The 20230-nt window shown below is 48.0% G+C and overlaps 6 protein-coding genes across 6 annotated transcripts; 3 read left to right on the forward strand and 3 right to left on the reverse strand.

Moving 5' to 3' along the window:
• Nucleotides 1-6853: 6853 nt before the first annotated feature.
• Nucleotides 6854-12508, reverse strand: F5Y00DRAFT_54593 (beta and beta-prime subunits of DNA dependent RNA-polymerase). The gene is made up of 4 exons (XM_048013793.1): nucleotides 12051-12508; nucleotides 7184-11992; nucleotides 7075-7130; nucleotides 6854-7012 (listed from the first exon to the last, which is right to left on the reverse strand). The coding sequence occupies exons 1-4, from the start codon at nucleotides 12405-12407 to the stop codon at nucleotides 6985-6987; spliced, it is 5250 nt and encodes a 1749-aa protein (XP_047865536.1). The 5' UTR covers nucleotides 12408-12508; the 3' UTR covers nucleotides 6854-6984.
• Nucleotides 12509-13128: 620 nt separating this feature from the next.
• F5Y00DRAFT_235239 (WD40 repeat-like protein) lies at nucleotides 13129-15413 on the reverse strand. The gene is made up of 2 exons (XM_048007533.1): nucleotides 14706-15413; nucleotides 13129-14643 (listed from the first exon to the last, which is right to left on the reverse strand). Exons 1-2 carry the CDS (start codon nucleotides 15062-15064, stop codon nucleotides 13581-13583), a joined length of 1422 nt encoding a protein of 473 aa, XP_047865537.1. The 5' UTR covers nucleotides 15065-15413; the 3' UTR covers nucleotides 13129-13580.
• Nucleotides 15414-15499: 86 nt separating this feature from the next.
• On the forward strand, nucleotides 15500-16873 carry F5Y00DRAFT_54787 (tRNA guanylyltransferase). The gene is made up of 8 exons (XM_048013794.1): nucleotides 15500-15543; nucleotides 15611-15700; nucleotides 15773-15904; nucleotides 15957-16001; nucleotides 16063-16235; nucleotides 16295-16386; nucleotides 16438-16542; nucleotides 16605-16873. Exons 1-8 carry the CDS (start codon nucleotides 15530-15532, stop codon nucleotides 16821-16823), a joined length of 870 nt encoding a protein of 289 aa, XP_047865538.1. The 5' UTR covers nucleotides 15500-15529; the 3' UTR covers nucleotides 16824-16873.
• Nucleotides 16874-16911: 38 nt separating this feature from the next.
• F5Y00DRAFT_261394 (uncharacterized protein) lies at nucleotides 16912-17223 on the forward strand (the record flags this gene model as incomplete). Its single annotated transcript, XM_048011196.1, has 2 exons — nucleotides 16912-17111; nucleotides 17187-17223. 2 exons carry the CDS (start codon nucleotides 16912-16914, stop codon nucleotides 17221-17223), a joined length of 237 nt encoding a protein of 78 aa, XP_047865539.1.
• A 95-nt stretch (nucleotides 17224-17318) lies between these two features.
• On the reverse strand, nucleotides 17319-17990 carry F5Y00DRAFT_261395 (uncharacterized protein; the record flags this gene model as incomplete). Its single annotated transcript, XM_048011197.1, has 1 exon — nucleotides 17319-17990. One exon carries the CDS (start codon nucleotides 17988-17990, stop codon nucleotides 17319-17321), a length of 672 nt encoding a protein of 223 aa, XP_047865540.1.
• Nucleotides 17991-19021: 1031 nt separating this feature from the next.
• Nucleotides 19022-20143, forward strand: F5Y00DRAFT_54819 (uncharacterized protein). Its single transcript, XM_048013796.1, has one exon. The coding sequence runs from the start codon at nucleotides 19344-19346 to the stop codon at nucleotides 19956-19958; it is 615 nt and encodes a 204-aa protein (XP_047865541.1). The 5' UTR covers nucleotides 19022-19343; the 3' UTR covers nucleotides 19959-20143.
• The last annotated feature ends 87 nt before the right edge of the window (nucleotides 20144-20230 follow it).

A 20230-nucleotide genomic window follows, 5' to 3' on the forward strand; every position in this document is an offset into this window, starting at 1 on the left:
CGGCTACATTATCCGGGAAAGCTTATACCGAAAATTCAACGTTCTAGTTCGTCTATATCGCGTGGAATTGTATGAATATTTATTAACGCAGAAGCTAATAGAGTCGAACCCTCTACGAAACGGGCCCAATACCAGACTCTACCGCCCTCTACTATCGAAATAATTCATCATGTGCAAAGTCTACCTCATCACGTACTCTTGCGGCTGCACTCAAAAGCACGAGACTCCTTGTGCCGAGTCGCCAAACAGTATGGGAGGATGCAGCAAGGGAGTCTCCAGGTCAAATAGCACCAACGACGGCCCATGTGATGATCATGCTTAACGAAAGGCAAGCATGTAAGTTTTACACTTGAGCTGTAACAATCACGGGCTTTATGCTAACCCATCCTCTCCAGAAACGTTTATTATAGCTGTCTTACGAGCATGAAAGTATATGAATAGTTGGGGAGCGCGTATGGTAGGATGGAAGAGCGACTTGCGAGCGATCGCATAGATACCTGAATTTTCCCATTTTGTTTCCCGATGTTGTTCAAGATCTGGCCTGGTGTCAGCGTTTGACAGTGCCACATTCCCTCGAAGTTGTGGCATAGTGGGCTTTCCCCCCTGTCGGCTCCTCTCTTTTTCCTGTCTAGAAATTCTTCGGTTCGAAATCCACGATGTCGTGGTGTGCGGGTTGTTAGGGGCCAGATTTGAAAGGCTATTAGGTGTTCTACGTGTGGGATAATTTCAGACAGCCCTTGATCTCCTTTTAATCAATCGCATTTATCTATATCTACTTACTCTTCCATTATGGGGTTTTTAACAGCAGGTATTCACCGAAATTCGCGTCGAATGGCATGGCAGAGACGGTTAGCGACATGCGGTCCAGTTGCGGCCGTAAAACGTGACACAACTCAACCGAGCATACGGAATGGAAGTATAACGGCCAATTCCGCGGTCAGAAGCATCTACCCGAATGCCCAGGTAATCAATGCAGGGTAAAGTTATGCGTCAGTATATTTAGAGAAGCAGAGCAGCCTTGTAATGTCGGTTGGGTCGCAATGCGCGGGATCACTTGGTAACCAACAAGTGGTGTTGGCGGCCAGCCCGGAATAGCGCAAAGGCTCTTGGGATGGGAGGTGATGAGATGGCAAAGCTGACGTCGTGAAGAAAATACGCCGCATTGGAAGGATCCTACGGTGGCCTTGGACTGGAATGTACCTGATATTGCGGATAGTGAAGGACTACTCGCAGCTGTCCTGCATCATGTGATGAATAAGATGCGAGTAAAAAGACAATATTTTATAAGAGGGGAAATCGGTTGATTGATGATTTCTACTATGCAACAAGGTGCTGCAGCTAGAGCAGACGATTAAGCGTCTATTCCAGATCAGGTAAGCGCTGCATGTCTTGTGGTTTGTCCCTTGCGTGCCTGGCAGCAGTTGCATAGTGTATTCCTAGGTACTGCGTACGAGATATTTAGGTACCTTAGGCAGGTATGTATACAGGTAGGTACATGTAGGATGTAGTTGACTGCAACTCTCTCAATCCCTTGCTTGTTTCAATAAAACCTTAACCCTTTTAAAGCCGAATAGATATTACTTTATTAAGAGATAACAAATTGAAAGCTTATTCAACTACAAAGCCACGAAGAAGTAAATCTCGCTTAAAGGGGGATTCAAAATGTAATTAAAAGGACTATCAGATCTCACTTATCCCCCCCCCATGTCTTTCACATCTATCTTTTTTCTTGGGATGGAACCTTACTGACTTGCATCCCCCACATATCAACCACACATTTGTACCAAATATCAAAACGCATTATCGCCCCATGGAGCCCAAGAGTATGCCTTGATAAACTAGTAGCTATAGTTTTGCCAGTTATATCTATCTAGTTAACTAGATTATCCTTCGTGTCATTTGACCTAGTCATAGTTTCAAGATGACCTTCGTTTACTACGGTTCGTCAACCAATAACGACCCTACACGGGCACCGGTTCGGTTGCATCGCGCCTTTTAACATGACTTCGCCCGCATGTATGCAGCTCGGGCCGACGGCCAACTAAACTGGCTTTAATGCTACGACGATTCTACATTAGCCATTCGACGATATCCCGTCGCAATTGGCGGACGGTTTTATTACAATTACAAAGACTCAGAATCCCTATGGATCCTAAGCTTAAGCCTAAGCCTAGGTAATCACTGACCTCTCGCCTTTTATTCGCCTTTTACTCGGGTCTAAGCCGCGCCATTGTTAGATGTGCGTTGGCCCGTTGGGGCGGCCCGGTCCCGGGCAGATACGACATCCGTCGGTGTTCTCTAAGCATACTACTTCGGATTACACAGCATCTTTACGAGCTTTTAGTCTTCCCCGAGGCAACCTACCTCCCCCTATTTCTTCCCTTCCCTTATCTTATTCTATACCATCCTGTCCCGTTCCTAGCATTGTACGACTCGAATGAGCTCTTACTGCCCCCTATGCAACCTGTCATCGCTACTTATTCGACTACCTTTGATACCAACATCGGAGAATGGCGGAAAGCTGCGTCTCGGGACCTAATTGGGCCAATGCGCTTACCGAATAGAGCGGGAAATATCAAGCAATAGTTCATTGCCAGTTGGCTTAATCTGCCTGGTCTAATCAACTATGAATCAGACCGACAAATCACTAACAAATAATAACTTCGTCACCTCGACCCCTTAGGAACACATAAATTACACAACTACATGGTGTAACATACAAGGCAGTCGCCCTCCTGTTTTCGATATCTCGTTCGGGAGCAATTGATAATGGCAGCCCCAATAAGTAGCATCACACTGGTCAAGCAAGGGGCGTAATATGATTCATGGCGAACTAGAGACAACTCAATACCTACCTAGGGACCTATCTAGGGACCTTCCGTAGTAAAAGTAAGAGTATTCATTATTCATTACTACTATCTATACGGCTGCCGTCATAGATCGGCTAGAATGGATTCCTTCCCGTTAAACCCGGTAATCCATCTGCCTATCCCGAACAAGGGCTGTCATTACCCCTGCATCTCTCATCGCCTCATGCACGACCCTTGCAGGTCCAGGATAATCTAAGATGTATGGCGGTTACGGCGTGTCAGCAACCAATAAGATTATCCAGAGCGGTTGAAACCCCTCCAAGGCGTCTACGATAGTGCCAACGTCAAAAAACAGAAGGGGATGGGCTGCCTTCTTAGTTACTAATACTAACCTTTAGATTCTTACGTTGGCTTTGGGGATTGGGGATTGGGTTACCGTCATTAGACGACTGGACAACTCCTTAGGCTTCGGATTGGTTACGCTGCACTACGGATTATATATTACGAAGTCACATTAGGCTTACCCTATAATATTGGTTCTATCGAAACCTGCCCTGTCAGCCTTGTATCAGAGTTATAGGGCACCCAACCAGGCAAAGTTTGCGAATTTTAACTTTGATGGCCCACCCAAGTCGCCGGGGACTTCTCTCTTCTTGTACAAGTTTGGCAGGGATCAACAGAACAAGGAGAAGTTCCACAATCGCGCGAGGTGCCGCCCCCAATCCTTATTCGCCAATCTTAAAGTGGCTTTAACTTTGCGGAGTTGGATATACACTCAGACACTCAGACACTCAGACTAAGTCTCAGACACTACGCTGGCAACACCATATCGAATAATTGGATTTACTGGATCACGATGCAGTATATGAAATATGAAATGTGTAATAGGGCAGAGTGGTGCCTAAATCACCAATCCAGCCATGATGTACAAGGCATCATTTCTGGCCGACAAATTTCGACACTAACCCCAGCCGTCAGGTCATCTTTGATACACTAGCTGTTGGGTATCTACCTGTGCCATGTAGTTTGGTAATGGCAATACCCTAGCGCGCAATCTGGCTATGCTGCGGTGATGAAGCACAACTGCAGGTTGACATGACGCAGGCAATTTACTCGACGCAGTGTTAAACGAATATAACAGAATCTTGCTTCCTGTCATACAAACCCTGTTGGACGCCTACTCTTGTGCTTGACTCCCTTCCGAGGTTACACTCTCAACTCGGACTGGCGGATTACCCAGGTTAGGTAGTCTTCCTGGCAAACCTCCACTCATCCAAGCTTGGCGAATATACTCTTGGCGAAATCCCATGTTCTCGTCGAGTTCGATCGCGAAGTATCTAAGTGGAAATGCGCTAAGCTTAGGAACTTCTTAGCTTCTCGACCTCCTCTACATAGGTTAATTGATTATCGAAACCCTCATAATCAACGTTCCCACCAACACTGGATAGGCTTTTCAAGCTGATACGCCACTGTCGAAAGGAACGCTCTTCGAGAATAGCTGTTCTCGTTTCGCCATAAGAAAACTCTTTCGCATATTGTTTAAAAGTTCAGAGCTTTTATTATCGTAACTCTAGCGTATCGGCCGTTGTCGTGTGTTTAACGGCCCATACGGAACTACTTTGATCGATAGGCTTACGACAGCGCACTCTAGAGCCCCCACGCAAATATACGATACCTAACTATTCCTTCATGATAATAGTAGTCTCATTGGCAACGATTATACTTTTTTAAATTTTCGAATCGACCGGATCAGAGGATTAAAGGCAACCTCGCTAATAATCTTACTAGCTAGCTAATTTATATGGTACTTCATCCATAGTCGCAAGAGGGTCCTATGTCTCGTGGGCAAGCAGGCTTCAGGAAAGGAATAGCTCATTTTATTATGATCATCTCCCCGATACCAACGAATATATCCAATTTTATAGTTTATATACGCACCCGAACCCCCCGGCAAAACTTCTGCACGTCCAATCCTTCGGCACGTGCCTTACCGCTGTCGTGCAGGTAGATCGGCTTTTCCCAGGTTTCGGCCGCCCGGAACACGGCGCACTGCTCGGTCGAATGAAATTGTTCACCATCGGCGGGAAAGCAACCCCGAGTGACAACTACCGATTCGGGTTAATATCCTGCACGACTCGGGCATCGCCAATCGTGGAAAACGACGCGACAACTATCCCCTCCGAATATCTACGTAGTGTTCAGCTTTGAGCGCCATATTCTACGACTTCATGGCTGTACCTAAACCGTTATGATCGACTTGGGGCCACTTGAGTGAGGTGTGAACAAAGCAAGAAACAAGTCAGACTAGATGGCGTACCTAGCCGCCAACAGCCAAAATTACTGCTAAGAAAAGCGCCCTTTTCGTTTCCACTCGAAATATCATTCACCGATATACTCACATGGTCGAGTTGGTACCAAATTCTATAATTATACTAACATAAAAGTGAGAAGTGGTGTAATGTGCCTCGTCCAAGCCACGGCGCATAGCCTGCCGTAAACTACCGTTGGCGGGACTGGACCCCAAGCCACCACCATCTTCTCAGCCCTACGGTCCCAGATTCCCAGATTCCAGATTCCAGCTTTACGTACGTTCCCATCATCATCGTCCCCGGACCCCAACCGGAATCTTACTCATCCCTAAAGAGAATACGGGAGTGCCATGTGTCTGATGCATGGTCATGGTCATTTTTATACACTCGAGGGGCGGAGGGATTCCCAATGCTCACGTGGCCTACATGTGGTCTAGACAGTACATTAATTAATTCGTTCGTTGCTTGTTGCTTGTTCATCTACGCGCCGGCCGCCACAACTTTATGCCACCTTTCTTCGCCAGCGAGATACTAAATACGGCAACTGGAACTTGAAACACGGGTCCACGCAGACACGATATGGTATTGCTTGTTGCTTATTGCTTATTGCTTATTACTTCTCATCTACCTATCTCCAATGCAAAACCAAAGTGTCGTAATTCCGCAGCACGTACGGAGAACCCGGAGCGACTCTGAAACCGGCCCCCTTCCCCCCCTCCCCCCTCCTCGACTCTTACTTACCTGGCCATGTAGATGGTTTCCTAGGAAAACCCGAGCCAACCTGGCGGATCTCGGAATACGACCTCGTTAGTATGTACACCATGCGCGTGCGGACACACGAGACGCATGTACGAATAGGCAGATAGGTATGTAGGATCGCGTCGATCCATGCATTGCATAGGTACTATTCACCCTGGACACTGGATTACATCTTCTACGTCTACGCCCTTCACTTGAGTAGGTACCTTTCATATTTGCAAAGGGGTCATAATTAGTAATAGGTAGGTAATTAATGCGTTTGCGACTAGCCAAGTTCTTCTTGACGGCGTAAGTATCTAGTAGGTACCTAAGGTAGGTATACGGAAGAGCGATTGGAAGCGATTCGCGGTTTCGCGATATCGAATTTCGCTTCGTTCTTCGCTCTCATCGATTACCTTAATTCCTACCGGCTGCAATGTGTCAGGTAGCTTAGGTAGCCTATCCATCACTTCACAAATAAAACAGTTTAGATTATTACCTAAGTTAATAGAGGCATTTATTCACTATGGGGTATGATGCTCTAACTGCCTAATCTGCCTGCCAGCCAGAACCGCCACACCTCGTAGCTCTTCTCATCTCATCGCCGTCATTTTCTTTTTACCTCCCTAGACGGTTCGTTATAAACTAAACTTGGACTCGAACTTGATATGTGGCGGGGTGAAAAAAAAAAGTCCAATCTGCCGCCCGTCGTCTACCGCAGGGGGATTGCGGGTGCGGAAAAAATAAAAAGAATAACAGACTGAATCAAATAACGATAACACAAAAAGCCAAAATAATGCCACTTTTCCTTTCTTGCTAGTTGTACAAGCATAGACCTGGAGGGGGAGAGAGACACCATCCACCATTCTTTCCTCCGCTATGCCTAAAACCTTTTTTTTATACTTTTTTGTCGTTCGAGAACGGTTTTTACTCTCTAATCTTGTAAAGATGTGATTGCCATGGTCATGCCAAAAAGGAACTTGTCTTCCCTCTATGGTGATGCATTAGGGGTCTTAGTAGAAGAAAGCTACTAGAGCGGGAGAAATAGAAGTAAACGGAAACCCCTTAAATGCAACATGTATAAAAGGCACGCAAGACGCCGTGGGTGTATATTATGCATAAGTGACTTAATCACCCTTGGGAGATGTAGGAGAGCTATCAAGTTAGTTAGTCTCAATTTAAGACCAGGAAAGGAAATGTTAAATGTTAGAACATACTATTTAGGGCTGGTGCTGCCGCCGGCACCGGGTGTTCTAGGGGAATATTGAGGAGACTAGACTTATGTTAGCACGGAGTCAGGGCCGTAATGATGCGTTAGGGACTAACCGTAGGCGAGTACTTGGGACTCGTTGGGGATTGCTGTGCTCCTGGAGCTCTGTGGAGCGGGCTCGTCGGAGAATAACCCGTCGGGGAGGTGGGCGAGTAGTTCGGCGACACAGGAGAGTAACTTGGTGAAGTAGCGCCTACATGATGAGGAGATGTGGGACTGTAGGCGGGACTTGTCGGGGAGTAACTCGGTGACGTAGGCGAGTTCATATTAGGTGATGATGGAGAATAATGCCTGGGCGATGTAGGAGACGTAGGAGAGTAGACAGGCGACGTGGGACTGTAGTTCGGGCTCGACGGGCTTGCACCTCTGAACTGAGGTGAACTGGGGGAGAAGGATGGAGAGGATGGGCTAAAGCGCGGTGAGCTGTTGTATTGACCTCCAATCATCGGCGATGCCGGCGAATAGCTGCCGCTAGGTGAACTTGGAGAATAGCCACCAGCACCATAACTGCTGAAAGGAGAAGACGGAGAGGCGCCACCAGAGAATGGACTTGTAGCGCCTGGGCTTCGTCCTCCGTACGGGCTAGCACTTCCAAACCCTCCGTATTCTGTTCCGAAGCCTGAAGGCGAGTCGGAGCCGGCTCCAACAATAGGCGAGAAATTGCCCATACCCATGGATGGGGAGGCCAGGGATATTCCATAACCAGAATCGGCCATCGGCGAACCAGTGTCGTATGGTGTCGCAGCACCTTCGATCGAACCTCCCTTGACAGCCATTCCAGGCATCAAACCCATCCTGGAGTTATCCGAGATGACCGTTTCAAGCATCTTGGGGTCGAGGAAGACATCAAGGTGGCCTGTCCCCATGGGAGCAAGCTGACCAAGCATAACGTTTTGCGAGATACCCTTGCAGTCGTCTACTTCACCCATTGCAGCAGCCTCTAAGAGAATTTCGACGGTCTCCTCAAAGGAACATCTCATCAAGGCTCCAGTGTCAGCTCTGTTGATACCATGACGAGTAACCGCGGCAATACTGCCTCTGTATGTCATGACATCGACCAAGAGAGAAAGATGTCGCTCATTGACGTACGAACCGTCGAAAGCCAGCACTCGTCTCAATTCGTTGAGAAGCGCACCTCGAGCCGCTTCGATACCGAATACATCAACAGTCTGCCATAAGTCGTTGGTAATAGTACGCTTGGCGTCTACGCCAGGAACTGCCAGGACATCTCGCAAAGCCGTGCCAGTAGTGTCAAGGTACCATTCCTCACAGAGCGGGCTATCCTTCGATTGAATCATAGCGCCGCTCTTGTCAATGGCGATTCTCGTTCCTTTGTTTAGGAAAGCACGCTCAATGCCCTTGATTCCACGGAGTGTAAGGTTCTCTAGAAGATGTTCGCCTAACCGCTTCAGCATCACGTCATCTTCGATGCTCTTCTCGGGATCATCCTTATCTTCCGGCATCGGGCGGATGCGAATCACCTGCTGATCCGCGTTATTGTCACTACAGATAACGGCTAAATCAGTAGGATATTCTTCTCTGAGGCGGATCGCAACATCTTCCACGGTGAGACCCTTGTCGAGCATCTTCTGTCGATCTAGAACGAAACGAAGTAGCCATCGCGACTGCCTATCAATAGGGGGCTGGCTATCGTCAGGAAGCAAGAAATAAGAGCTAATAAAGTCCTCATCTTGCTCGATTTGCGTCGACTCAATGTCAGGGTCGTAATAGATCTCGGTCATTGCCGTGACGGAGCGTAGATTAGTGTGCTCGACCGCACTTCGAAGCTTCTTTGCATGGTCCTGGGATGTGTTACCGTCCAAGTAAACCATCATCGAAGGTGTCTTGATGTTGCTGGCAACATTGAGAATTTCCTTTAGACGAGGCACACCAAGAGTGACGTTCTTTGAGGAGATACCCGTGAAATGGAAAGTGTTCAGAGTCATCTGAGTTGCAGGCTCACCGATTGACTGCGCAGCCAATACACCAACCATCTCACCGGGGTTTACCATTGCCCTGGACCATCGGTTTTCTAGCTCGCCAATAACGTGTCGGAAAGCCAGCTTGTCCAGGCGGTGGTGTACCGCAAGACGCTTGTATGCCAATCGTGAACGGAGTAAGGCCTTGAAGAGTAAGGTCGAGTTGTCGTCAGCTTCCCGAGACACTTCATCAGAGCCACGAACCACAACCATTCGCTCTAATAGATCCTTCACCACGGGGATGACATCTTGAGGCAAGAGGTTGCTTCGTCTTGCATCATCAACTTTAAGGAGCTTCTTGGATGACTCGATAATACGGCCTGTGTTCAGGGGAAGCTGGAACATTTCTTCAAGCTTCTCAGAATCCTTCTTCAGATCTCGAAGGTACTCGCGATCTTTGCAAATGGCTTCCCATTCCATATCCAAAAGTTCCTGAACATGTGCGTCGCCAATGAGGTCTTGCCCATATTCCAGAGCATCGAGCACACGCGGGCGAAGACCCTCCATTACGTCGATGCGGTACCGGTCCTCGAAATCAGCATCTCTAATAACCCAGTGATCCATGGGCTGCTTCTCGATGTGCATAGCATCGAGACCATCCTCACCATAGATGAACTGAATGATATCGCCAAGCGAATTGCGAACCGTACCATCGTATCGAGCAGAAACATCCTCGAGGGCTTTGACAAGACGACGTTGAATGTAACCGGTTTCGGCCGTCTTGACGGCAGTATCAATGAGACCTTCACGACCAGCCATAGCGTGGAAGAAGAACTCCGAAGGGGTTAAGCCACGAAGATACGAATTCTCGACAAATCCACGGGCTTCCGGCGAATAGTCATCCTTGGTGAAATGCGGCAAAGTTCGATATTTAAAGCCGAAGGGAATACGCTTGCCTTCAACGATTTGCTGGCCGACAAGGGCAGTCATCTGGGAGATATTGATGGACGAACCCTTCGAACCAGAACGAGCCATAACTACAGCGTTGTTGATATCCTTTAGACTGTTCTCAGTGGTGGTACCCGCCTTGTCACGGGCGGAGTTGAGAGCCTTAGAAACCTTGCTTTCGAAGGTTTCTCGAACGTTCATACCAGGGAGAGCTTCTAGCTCATTTGCTGTTGCCTGTGCGGTCAACCGGGCTACCTCTTCTTTCTGCTCATTGATGTGAACCTGGATCTTCTCAATCGTTATCTTGTCTGGAATTGTATCACCAATACCAATGCTGTGACCATTGTGCAAGAGCCAGTAATTCACAACGCGTTGGCACCCGTTAAGAAAAGCCATCGCGCCTTCAGGACCGAGCTCATTGTAACAAAGATGAATGATACCTCCACTAGAGGCACCGACATTCTTCTTTGTAAGCAGGCCGAAAAGCAGCTGTCCAGACTGGACAAGGAGCCCGTCATCTACTAATGGGAGCCACGGGCCGCTCTGAGGTTTGGTATAGATACTGATCTCCTTCGGGATGATCATGCTAACGATCTGTTTTCCTGTCCAGCGAGGTCTCGGCCTGAGGATGGCAGGCTGGGGGATAACGCCATCCCAATCAGGCACCCACAGCATGATATTGTAGACCTGCTCCTTGGTCATGAATACATCCCGACGACACATCTTGTACACACCAGCCAGAGTATCCTGGACAATACCCATCAACGGTCCGTTACGTTGGGGCGAAACAATGTTCAGAGGCACCATGCAAAGCTCGCGAATCTCAGCCCGCGTTTCCTCAGTCTGTGGTACGTGAAGATTCATTTCATCGCCATCGAAATCGGCGTTATAAGGTGAGGTGACGGACAGATTCAATCGGAAAGTGGAATAAGGCATGACCTTGACTCTGTGACCCATCATGGACTCCTTGTGAAGAGACGGCTGACGATTGAAGATGATGTAATCGCCATCTTGAAGATGTCGTTCGACTTTCCAACCATACTCGAGATTGATTTGACCAGCACGTTTGTGATGTCGCAGATCGATTCTAGATCCATCTGTTCGGACAACATACTTGGCGCCGGGGTGTTCGTTCGGTCCATTCTGGACGAGCTTGTGAAGGCGAGAAATATTGTACGGCGTGACAGTCTCAGGATATGTCAATGTTCGTGCAATACTCTTGGGAACACCAACTTCGTCGAGCGAGATATTTGCGTCACCAGTGATGACAGTACGGGCTGAAAAATCGACACGCTTACCCATCAAGTTACCACGTAGTCGACCTTCTTTTCCCTTTAGACGTGCTCGAATGGACTTAACCGGACGACCGCTCTTCTGTAGCGCCTGAGGCTGACCGGCTATATCGTTATCCATCATAGTGGCAACATGGTACTGTAAGAGTTGTTGGAATTCTTCAAGGATGTGAGCAGGTGCAGCTGTCTGAATCGCCTGGCGGACGTTGCTGTTGGCACGGATAATATCACCTAATTTGTAGGTCAAGTCGTCTTCATTTCTTAGGCCTTGGCCGGTACCATCCATAGAAATACTAGGACGAACCGGAGGTGGTGGGACAGGCAACACCGTAAGAATCATGTTTTCGGGTCGAGCATACTCCGTATTTAAGCCCATATCCCGGCAGTCCTCATCAGTGATGCGCTTTAGGATGTTGAGAACCTCGGTAGCTTTGAGCTCTTTCTTCTCGTTGGCCTTAACACCATCCTCGTTCACCGTCTTTTGGTGGGACCATAGTTGGAGAGCCGTTTGACGGATTGCAGGCTGGAGGCTGCCGCAACCACCATGGCCTTCAGACTTGGGTTTGCTACCTGGTTCATATTCCTTGTCCTCGTCCTTTGGAGTCTCGTTACTACAAACTCGCTTACCCTTGCAGACAACCCAAATGGCCTGGAAGCGCTTTTTCGGGTCTCGAATATTCACTGCAGCCTGGAATTCTGGATTGCTCTAGGTGCGGTCAGCATCAACAAGATTCAGGTTAGCTAGGAAGTAAGAAGATACTGACTCTGTCTTCCAGAACCTTGCTACAGTACGGGCAGACGATCTCTAGTATCTTCTTGACTTTCTTGATGTAACCGGGGTGATAGACAGCCGTGGCCAATTCAATGTGACCAAAATGGCCATTGCATTCGGCCATAGGCTCTAAACAAGTGGCACACTTGAACTGGCGGTCTACCGAGCCAAGACGGGGGTCATTTAGACCATTCATACGAGGCTTCGTCCGGGTTTCGTCCATAGTCTCGGGGTAAGTGATTGCCGCAACGCTCGCACCCTTGATCTCCTCGGGCGAGAGAAGACTGAATTGAATCTCTTTGATGTCCTTGAGAGGCGCATCAGAGTGCGCGAAATGAAGGTTCGCCATCTTGATGGATTCGTTGATTGATAAATATTAGTAGTTGAGTTCGTAATTTGATGAAAATTCTTGATGATCGCGTGGAAAGAATGGTTTCTGTTAATGCGCGATGCGTGCAAAGGCCTGGGTCGAAATGAGGGTGCGGTAAAAAATAATAAAAAAGTAGTGAGTTGTATTATTCCGTCGGATCGTGACTCGTAGAGAAGAAAATAATGCCGGCCAGGGAGCCGAATTATTTACAACTGGCGGCAAAATGCACAATAGACGTGCTCGTTAATACAAGAAAGAATGGCGCTGGAGGGCCGTTTCCAACCAGGCCAAAGGCCCGAGGAACACGATTAGTACCGTTCCAGCGCGCGCGCAGGTCGAAAAGGAATCGCGATAATCGAAAAATCACTATGCAGGCACGATAGTTAGTTTCGGACAGTCGCAGGGAGGGGACTGATTCGGTATCCGGAGCGCGTCGTGATGTTTCGTCAATCGTAAGATTGTTGTTATGGGTAGTAAGAAGTCTTTCTTGGAAGGAGTTGAGAGGACCAAGGAATAGTGAGGCAGAAGCCGCCACGATTACACGCTAAACCAGATAAGGAACAATGGGTCCTCGGAAGCAAATTTCTCCATGCGGCTGATGGAGGCAAATTGGAAGGTACCTTAGGTACATACCTACCTAAAAATCCCCTAAATGATGTGATGCGAAACAAGTATGTACATATATATGTACCTAGGGTTCCCCCACACAAAACCTTGATGTACATTAACGCCAGAGGCTTGGTGTAGCTTCAGAGTCACAGACAACCCAAACTTTAAAATATAAGTCGATCAATGCATGCACTTACGTGTAGGTACATGTAGGTATTCGAGAATTCATTCAACTTAAGGTTTGGTCGTGTGACCTTGGCGAAAACATTGCAACTGCCCGATGAGTCAAGTCAAACAAGTCAAACAACGGCCAGAGATTATGTGTTTACATACGTACATTCCACAAAGGATCCAGTATTTACCTACGGCATCAATTCACTAACCCGCGTGACGCACACCCGCAAATATCGTCAAACGACTAGTTCTACAAACACACATTGAAACAGCGTTTAAATAATTGCTTTTATTAGGCAGTTACTCACTGCTAGGGGACTAGTCTTATTAGGAAGCCACTAGAAGGACCAACTTCAAGGTACTATTATATCACTTCTTCCTACCTCTCGTTCCCTTTGCAGCTGCTTTCTTGTTGCCTCCAGCTACCTTTTCTTCATCCGGAACCTCACCCTCGTGGCCTTCGCCCAAACTCCTTCGCCGAACCGTGCCCGTCGACACTGCAACGAACTCCTCCTCGCTGTCGCTCTCGCCAAGATTAAATAGTACGGGCATCCGGAATTCTGCGCCGTCGATCTCCTCGTGATAACCCCTGCCCGGGTCCGATGTTAATACGTCGATATCCTCGTCTTCCCTGTCCAGCCTGCGCTTGTTGATCTCCTCCTGCGGGTGGATATCGAACTCGTCCTCCCTTTCTATGTACTCTACATTCTCTTCGACCTCGACGAAGTCCGGTGCCAGTGCCGACCAGCGCTGTGGCGTGGTCACCGACCAGATGTAGATGCGACCGGTTTCGAGTCCGCAGGCAGCTAGTACAGCTCGGTGCGGGTGCCACTCGATAACTCCTTGCTCCTCCTTAGGCCCCTCCAGCATTCGTACCAAACTACCATGATTTCGTTCCCATATATACAATTCGTGATTATTATATGTAGAAGCTGCCACGTATTCTCCGGTGGCGCTGAATGTGACATGGTTCCAAGAAAGTCTGTTGACAACATCCTGAAATTTGTGCTCTAATGGCATCTGTATCGTATCGGGGTCGAGATCCTCTGCTGATAGATTTGGTACATGGAAGGTTCTGATGATACGATCCTGCGAATTGGCCAATAATTCACGGCCAGATCCTGTCAGCCGTAATGTAGTCACTACCGAACTGCATATCTTCTCGGACCATATGATTTCGCGGCTGGTCGCGTCTATAATGTTGAGACGACCTTTATTTGTACCGGCCAGGATATGATCACCTGTGGCTGTCCAGACGGTGGCAGTTGTCATCTGTTTTGCGTCTTCTTTGGCATGTTTCTCCTTCGTCGCTGCATCGACGTCGGCATTGGCCCGTTTCGGCGCAGAGGGAAGGGTATGTTTGACATCGCTCGGGCCACTCACGTCAACAATAGAAGGGGCTTCATCGAATACGGAAGCAACGAATAGGTTACTATAATGGGCGTTATGGTCAGCGCTTCTAGTCATTGGATCGTGAATATGGGCAATGCTTACTGATTCCAAGGATGCAAATCTGCCGTGTAGATAGGTGCACGAAAGCGCACTTCTCGATACCTCGTGCCGTCTTGAAGATCCCATAAAACAGCCCTCCAGCCCTGACAAGCAGATAGCAAATAGCGCCCACATCTGGACCAGCTAAGTGAAGTTATTGCCGCTCTATGACCTCTCAACTTCCGCGCCACGCCCATCGTTTCGAGGTCCCAAACTACTACTGTGCCATCGACGCGACCTGAGGCCAAGTAGTCGCCTCTGCGATTGAAGCGGAGACATGTCGTATGACCGGAACGGATCGTATTTGTGATATTCTCGGGGTAGTCCTGGAGCAGGTAGTCGTCGGAAAGCAGCAGATTCATGTCGGCGCGTTCATGTCCTGCGGCTAGGGAAAGGATACTAAGTCGTCTGCAATGTGCTGATTGGGTGTCGAGGCATGAATAGGTATACGACTGTCGAGTAATTGTCCCACAGGTATCACAGGTATTGCAATTTAAAGTTGTAACTGTATCCGATATTTTTCAAATCCGGGCAGCTTCCATCAAGCATGTGGTAGAGGCAGGTTATGTACCTTCGTAGCCTTGCAGTTCGTGCAGATCCAAGCTCGCAGGGATCTTGACAGGTACTTCTCAGATGTCCCCACTAGTTCCCCACTCTGCAACAATCCCAGCAGTGGGCGTCGATGACTCAGCACTGATAATCTATAAGTACCTATCAAAGTACTTTTTTATATGTACGAAGTACGATCTCCCATTAGCATCTGAACATGAAGTATTTACTCTATACGCATCTATTTATAGTATCTTTCCTACGATAAAGCCAACGAAATGGCTAACTCGAGGCAAGTTATTCCCTTTAGCCCAACCTGTGAATATTATATAACCTACCTCAGTTAACCCTAACCTCAGATTTGAATATGTCAAACAATTCGAGCAAGTCGACAACCTACTGCCGAATACCTGGATTGTGGTTAGAATAGACGGTAGAGGATTCACAAAGTAAATACTCCCAAATATGAATATTCTTGTCTCCTTGATCCTATTCTGATATGTACCTAATTAATGAGATAGATTATGTGCCAAATATAACTTCGAGAAACCCAATGACCGTAGAGCTCTTGACTTGATGAACGCTGCTGCTAAAGCCGTCGTAACCGAAATCCACGACATAACTATCGCTTACGGTGTTAGCGATGAGTTCAGGTATTATCTGCTGCCCATGGAAAGGTAAATGACCGATACTAAGTTTCATCAGCTTTGTCTTCCACAAGTCATGTACTCTATTCGAAAGGAGGGCGAGGTAAGCCACTCACTCAGGAGCCACAACGTTTGATTACATACATCTTACTCAAAGTGTGTAGCAAAATCGTTTCAACGATAGTATCGACGTTTACTGCATACTACATCCACCTATGGTCAACTTACTTTCCAGATACGCCATTATCGCCACCGCTTCCTAGCTTTGATGGCCGAGCTGTTTGCTACCCCAGCGTACAGAACCTACGGGACTATATGAGCTGGCGCCAGGTAGACTGTGAGTATTCTTCCGGTATCTAGTATCTAGCTAAATCAAAGACGCTGATGAAACAATAGGCCACATCAACAATTTGTATAACACTACGTTCTGGTCGCTTGTCCAGCTACCCCCCGGGATGGATGCCAAGGCTGCCGAGCAGCTATTATCTGTGAGTTGCCCTACTCCCACGACGAAGCTACCTAGTCTAACCGGTATCCAGGGTACTCTCGCAGCCGATAAACATGAGCTTCTATTCTCTAGATTCAAAATCAACTATAACAACGAGCCGGAGATTTTCAAGAAAGGGAGCGTAATATATCGAGATGTCAGTTATGTTCACTACTCCGTACCTATAGTTTGACCGTAGCGTTAACATAACATATGCAGTACGAACTCGTCGAGCCTGGCAACCACGACGTAGCTAAGACCGCTGATGAGCTGGCAGAAGCCGTACGACAGTCCAAAACGCAGGATGACAAAGACAAAAAGCGACGGGCGAAGGCGAAAGTGCTGGTCGACCATGTAGACATTATAAAGGACGACTTCTGGGAGAGACGGCCGTGGATACTGTCAAATAAACCAGGCAAGATTCCCAAGGAAACGTAATAAATTCTATCCAAACCAACTCAGGACATCCCTTCACTCCAATCAAGTTAGGTACATGTGGCGCTTTAGAGACATCAATTCAAACACAATGGGAAGTAATCTACGAATACCTAGACAAGCGGTCGTAGGGTACACTTGGGACGTTGAGGATATCGTCGGGGTAGTCATAGCTGTAATTTTCTTCCTCTTCATTATCGTGGCTATAAATGCTGCAGCATGGGGATGCTGCGGCAACGCACAACGGAGACAGCAACAGCAACCTGCTCAAGAGGAGCATGAGCTACAACAGTAAGCGGGCTGTCCATCCCCGGTAATTAACTCCGTCCTGAAAAAGATGCTAACTCGATGAACCCTTCGGCATAGGTCCACAGGTGCGCCGCAGAATGCACCACAGAGCTAATATATCACATCTCAGCCATCATAAACCCGAGGAGAGACGTTTTGGGTATAAGAACTTCAATGAGTAAATCGCTTTCTTCTCCTGACATCCCCTAGTCAGCCCCCAGATGCCGCTTTAAGCCGTCTCTTCTCTTCTTTCCGCTTCCTCCTCGCCTCTCTCCTCGCGCGACGCTCTTCTTTCGTCTCTGCAGCCTTAATCTGTTCCCGCTCCGCCTTCTTCGCCTTCTTCTTCTTCTCGACTTTCCTCGCAGCTCGTTCCTCTGCCTCTTTCCTCGCTTGCTTCTCTGCCTTTCGTAGCCTCTTAGCTTGTCTTCTAGCCTTCCTCTCTTCTTTTGTCTCTTTTCCGTCTACACTGGCACAAGCCTCTGGCGTGCCAACACCGCTATCCGGGGGCGTCGGAAGTCCCGTCGACAGGTTCTGGCCCACGGTCCCTTCTATGACTCCGCCGCGTACGAATGAAGAGTATAGGCCCCGTGTGCCTGTATATTTGCCAGCTGCGCCGCGGGAGGTAATTTTTTCAAGCGCGCCGCCTTTCAGGGTCTGCTTCATGGTGCCGCTCTTGGTGTCGATGCCCTTGAGGGCCTGGTCGAAGGCATTTAGCCACCATGCCTCGGCCTTGTGATCGCCTTTCTTACTCCCGAGCCCGCTGCCGTCGTCGTTGCGCTTCATCAGCAAGTGGTGCGTTAATCCTGTGCTGTCGCTCGTCGGGTGCAGAGTGTGTCCTTTGCCCCGCCACCCTTGGGCGGTTAGGAGGGCGTGCGCGTCCATTATATGGATAGTAGGGTTGGCTGTCGGTCGGGCAGGTATATCATGGGCCTGGTGTATATATGCCCTTCTCAAAATTTATATCAAGGGTGCATGTTGTGTTTTTGTAATGATGGCTTATGAGAGTTGCATCTGTCATCGAAACCTTGGAAATTGCATTCGGCGCAAAGTTGAAAGATGGGAAAATTTTAGTGGGCTTAATTGAGTTATCTATATGGCTTAATTGCATTGATGATGATGATGAGAACGTTTACGTCTATTGCTTAATTGCATTGAACCTGCTCGTTGGTCGATTTGTCTTAGTGCTACTTTCATGGAAGTGATCCGGTTGAACATAAAGTTTTCTTTTTTTCTACGGATACATTTCGGATGATTTAAACCGTAAAAGTATGATATAAATAGTAATTTCCTATAATTTAAGTTGGATGCATACCTAAATTTTAAAACACGGTCTCTTGGATTGTTGACTAGGACTGGTCTGGCTATTAAAGTGATACTACTACCAGATCCTTCCGTAAGCATACTCCTGTATTGCTAGCATTATGTTCCAGATATGCAAGAATTAAATCGTGAAACTGATCGGATAAACTTTCATAGTAGGTAATGATCTAAATAGTAGCTAGTGTAAAACAAAAAATATAGAATAGTAAGGTGGCTCTTGGGAACATAACAGGTAGCTACTGGCCATTAACTACCATACAAAAGTAATATAATACAATACCTTACTACTTAGGTAGATATTTTCTATCAGGTACCAGGTACCCAAAACGTACCTACATGGACAATACAATACAAGTTCATGTTGCCTGGTTGCCCAGCTACATCATACTTCGTGACAAAAGGACCCCGGGACTGGTTTTTAGGTACCTGATCCACTAATAGGGCTGGAAAATAAGCGCGTAGGCGCGGGATGTCTCACCAAAAGGTACCTAAGGTACGTACAACATCACCGCTAAACCTGGACCCCGCAACTGCCAGTAGTGAACTTGGAGGTTATCACCATGGAAATTAAATTTATGTTTACCAACCTTTAACCTCCTCCTCCTCCTCCTCAACAACAACAACAACCAAAAAACACATCGCAATATTCAGCGCCCGCCTTCTATCCTGTATCTACATTGCTACGCTATCTTTACTAGCAATTGGATCAATATCTCTAAATCAATCACTCATTTGATATAGTTATTATCAAATATTTACCTTCTTTCATCTTTCATTAGTATCGCTATCCTCTCTGAAGTGACAACCTTCAGATCAGCGCAACACTACGAGCAAAACAGAAGCCCAAAGCCAACCAACCCTATAGAAATTGAAGTCCTCTCTAAAAAGGAACCAACCAAACAACCAAAAAACACCATGCTCCGTCGCCCACCAACAACGCTTACCCTCACCGCCGAAGATGTCGCCGCGTACGAAGACCGCCGTTTCGCAGCCATGCAAGCCCAATCGCAAAACCAGACAAGCTCACGTGCCCCCTCTCACCCGTTACAACCGCAACCTACCGCAATGGACACTTCTTCCTCATCCTCATCCGTAACCCCGTCGCCGCCACGAATCGAAGACGACGAGGACATGCAAGACGTGGACGTGGACGTGGACGTAGACGAAGCCGATATAAGTGACCCCTTCGTAATGGCGCCCCGCCGCGCCGCCCGCGAGCAATTCAACAGGCGCGAGCAGTCCCCCGGCCAGGCACGCGCCGCATACCTTCAGCAAGTGCGAGCAACACGGAGCCAACACGCCACCACTCCAACCGCACCAGCGCCCTCGACACGAATGCAGCGGATCACGGGCACAGGGCAGACAGGAGGAAGGACGACAGGGACGGCTCGATCAGCGACTAGTAGACAGGGAAGCACGGAGCCAACCACCGCGGCCCCACCGCAAGCGCCGCGTATGATGACACGGAGTAGAGAGGAGCGGATAGGTATTACGGGATCGACAGCGGGGACGGGGTCGAGACGGCGTTAGGACCCCGCCATTGCGACCATCCGTTAAATTTTGCGTCGTTAGCGTGGGCGTGGCGTGGCGTATCTGGCTGTTGCTTCTTGCCTTTAAGGATTAAGGAACTGGATCAATATGGGAATGGAGGCAACAACAACTAAGGAAACACTTGATTTGATATGCTAGCTGTGCTAGAAAGAGCGAAATAGTAAGTCTATCCCATCTCCTATGGTCATTATTTCTCGTGGTTCCCGAGTCTCGAAAAATGGCCGACCTATATCCAAGGGCTATCCTATACC

The sequence above is a fragment of the Daldinia vernicosa genome (assembly GCF_022497035.1).
Source record: "Daldinia vernicosa strain CBS 139.73 unplaced genomic scaffold F5Y00scaffold_19, whole genome shotgun sequence".
NCBI classification, from domain to species: Eukaryota; Fungi; Ascomycota; class Sordariomycetes; order Xylariales; family Hypoxylaceae; genus Daldinia; species Daldinia vernicosa.

Bases quoted from the DNA above. Each gene is read 5' to 3' on its own strand.
- F5Y00DRAFT_54593 (XM_048013793.1), bottom strand. From the start codon at position 12,407: ATGGCGAACCTTCATTTCGCGCACTCTGATGCGCCTCTCAAGGACATC. The intron at 11,993-12,050 runs GTCAGTATCTTC...GACCGCACCTAG, and splicing joins GCAAGGTTCTGGAAGACAGA to AGCAATCCAGAATTCCAGGC. The intron at 7,131-7,183 runs GTTAGTCCCTAA...ACATAAGTCTAG, and splicing joins GTCCCAAGTACTCGCCTACG to TCTCCTCAATATTCCCCTAG.
- F5Y00DRAFT_235239 (XM_048007533.1), bottom strand. From the start codon at position 15,064: ATGAATCTGCTGCTTTCCGACGACTACCTGCTCCAGGACTACCCCGAG. The intron at 14,644-14,705 runs GTAAGCATTGCC...CGCCCATTATAG, and splicing joins GATTTGCATCCTTGGAATCA to TAACCTATTCGTTGCTTCCG.
- F5Y00DRAFT_54787 (XM_048013794.1), top strand. The intron at 16,002-16,062 runs GTAAGCCACTCA...CAAAGTGTGTAG, and splicing joins CTATTCGAAAGGAGGGCGAG to CAAAATCGTTTCAACGATAG. The intron at 16,236-16,294 runs GTGAGTATTCTT...ATGAAACAATAG, and splicing joins GAGCTGGCGCCAGGTAGACT to GCCACATCAACAATTTGTAT.
- F5Y00DRAFT_54819 (XM_048013796.1), top strand. From the start codon at position 19,344: ATGCTCCGTCGCCCACCAACAACGCTTACCCTCACCGCCGAAGATGTC.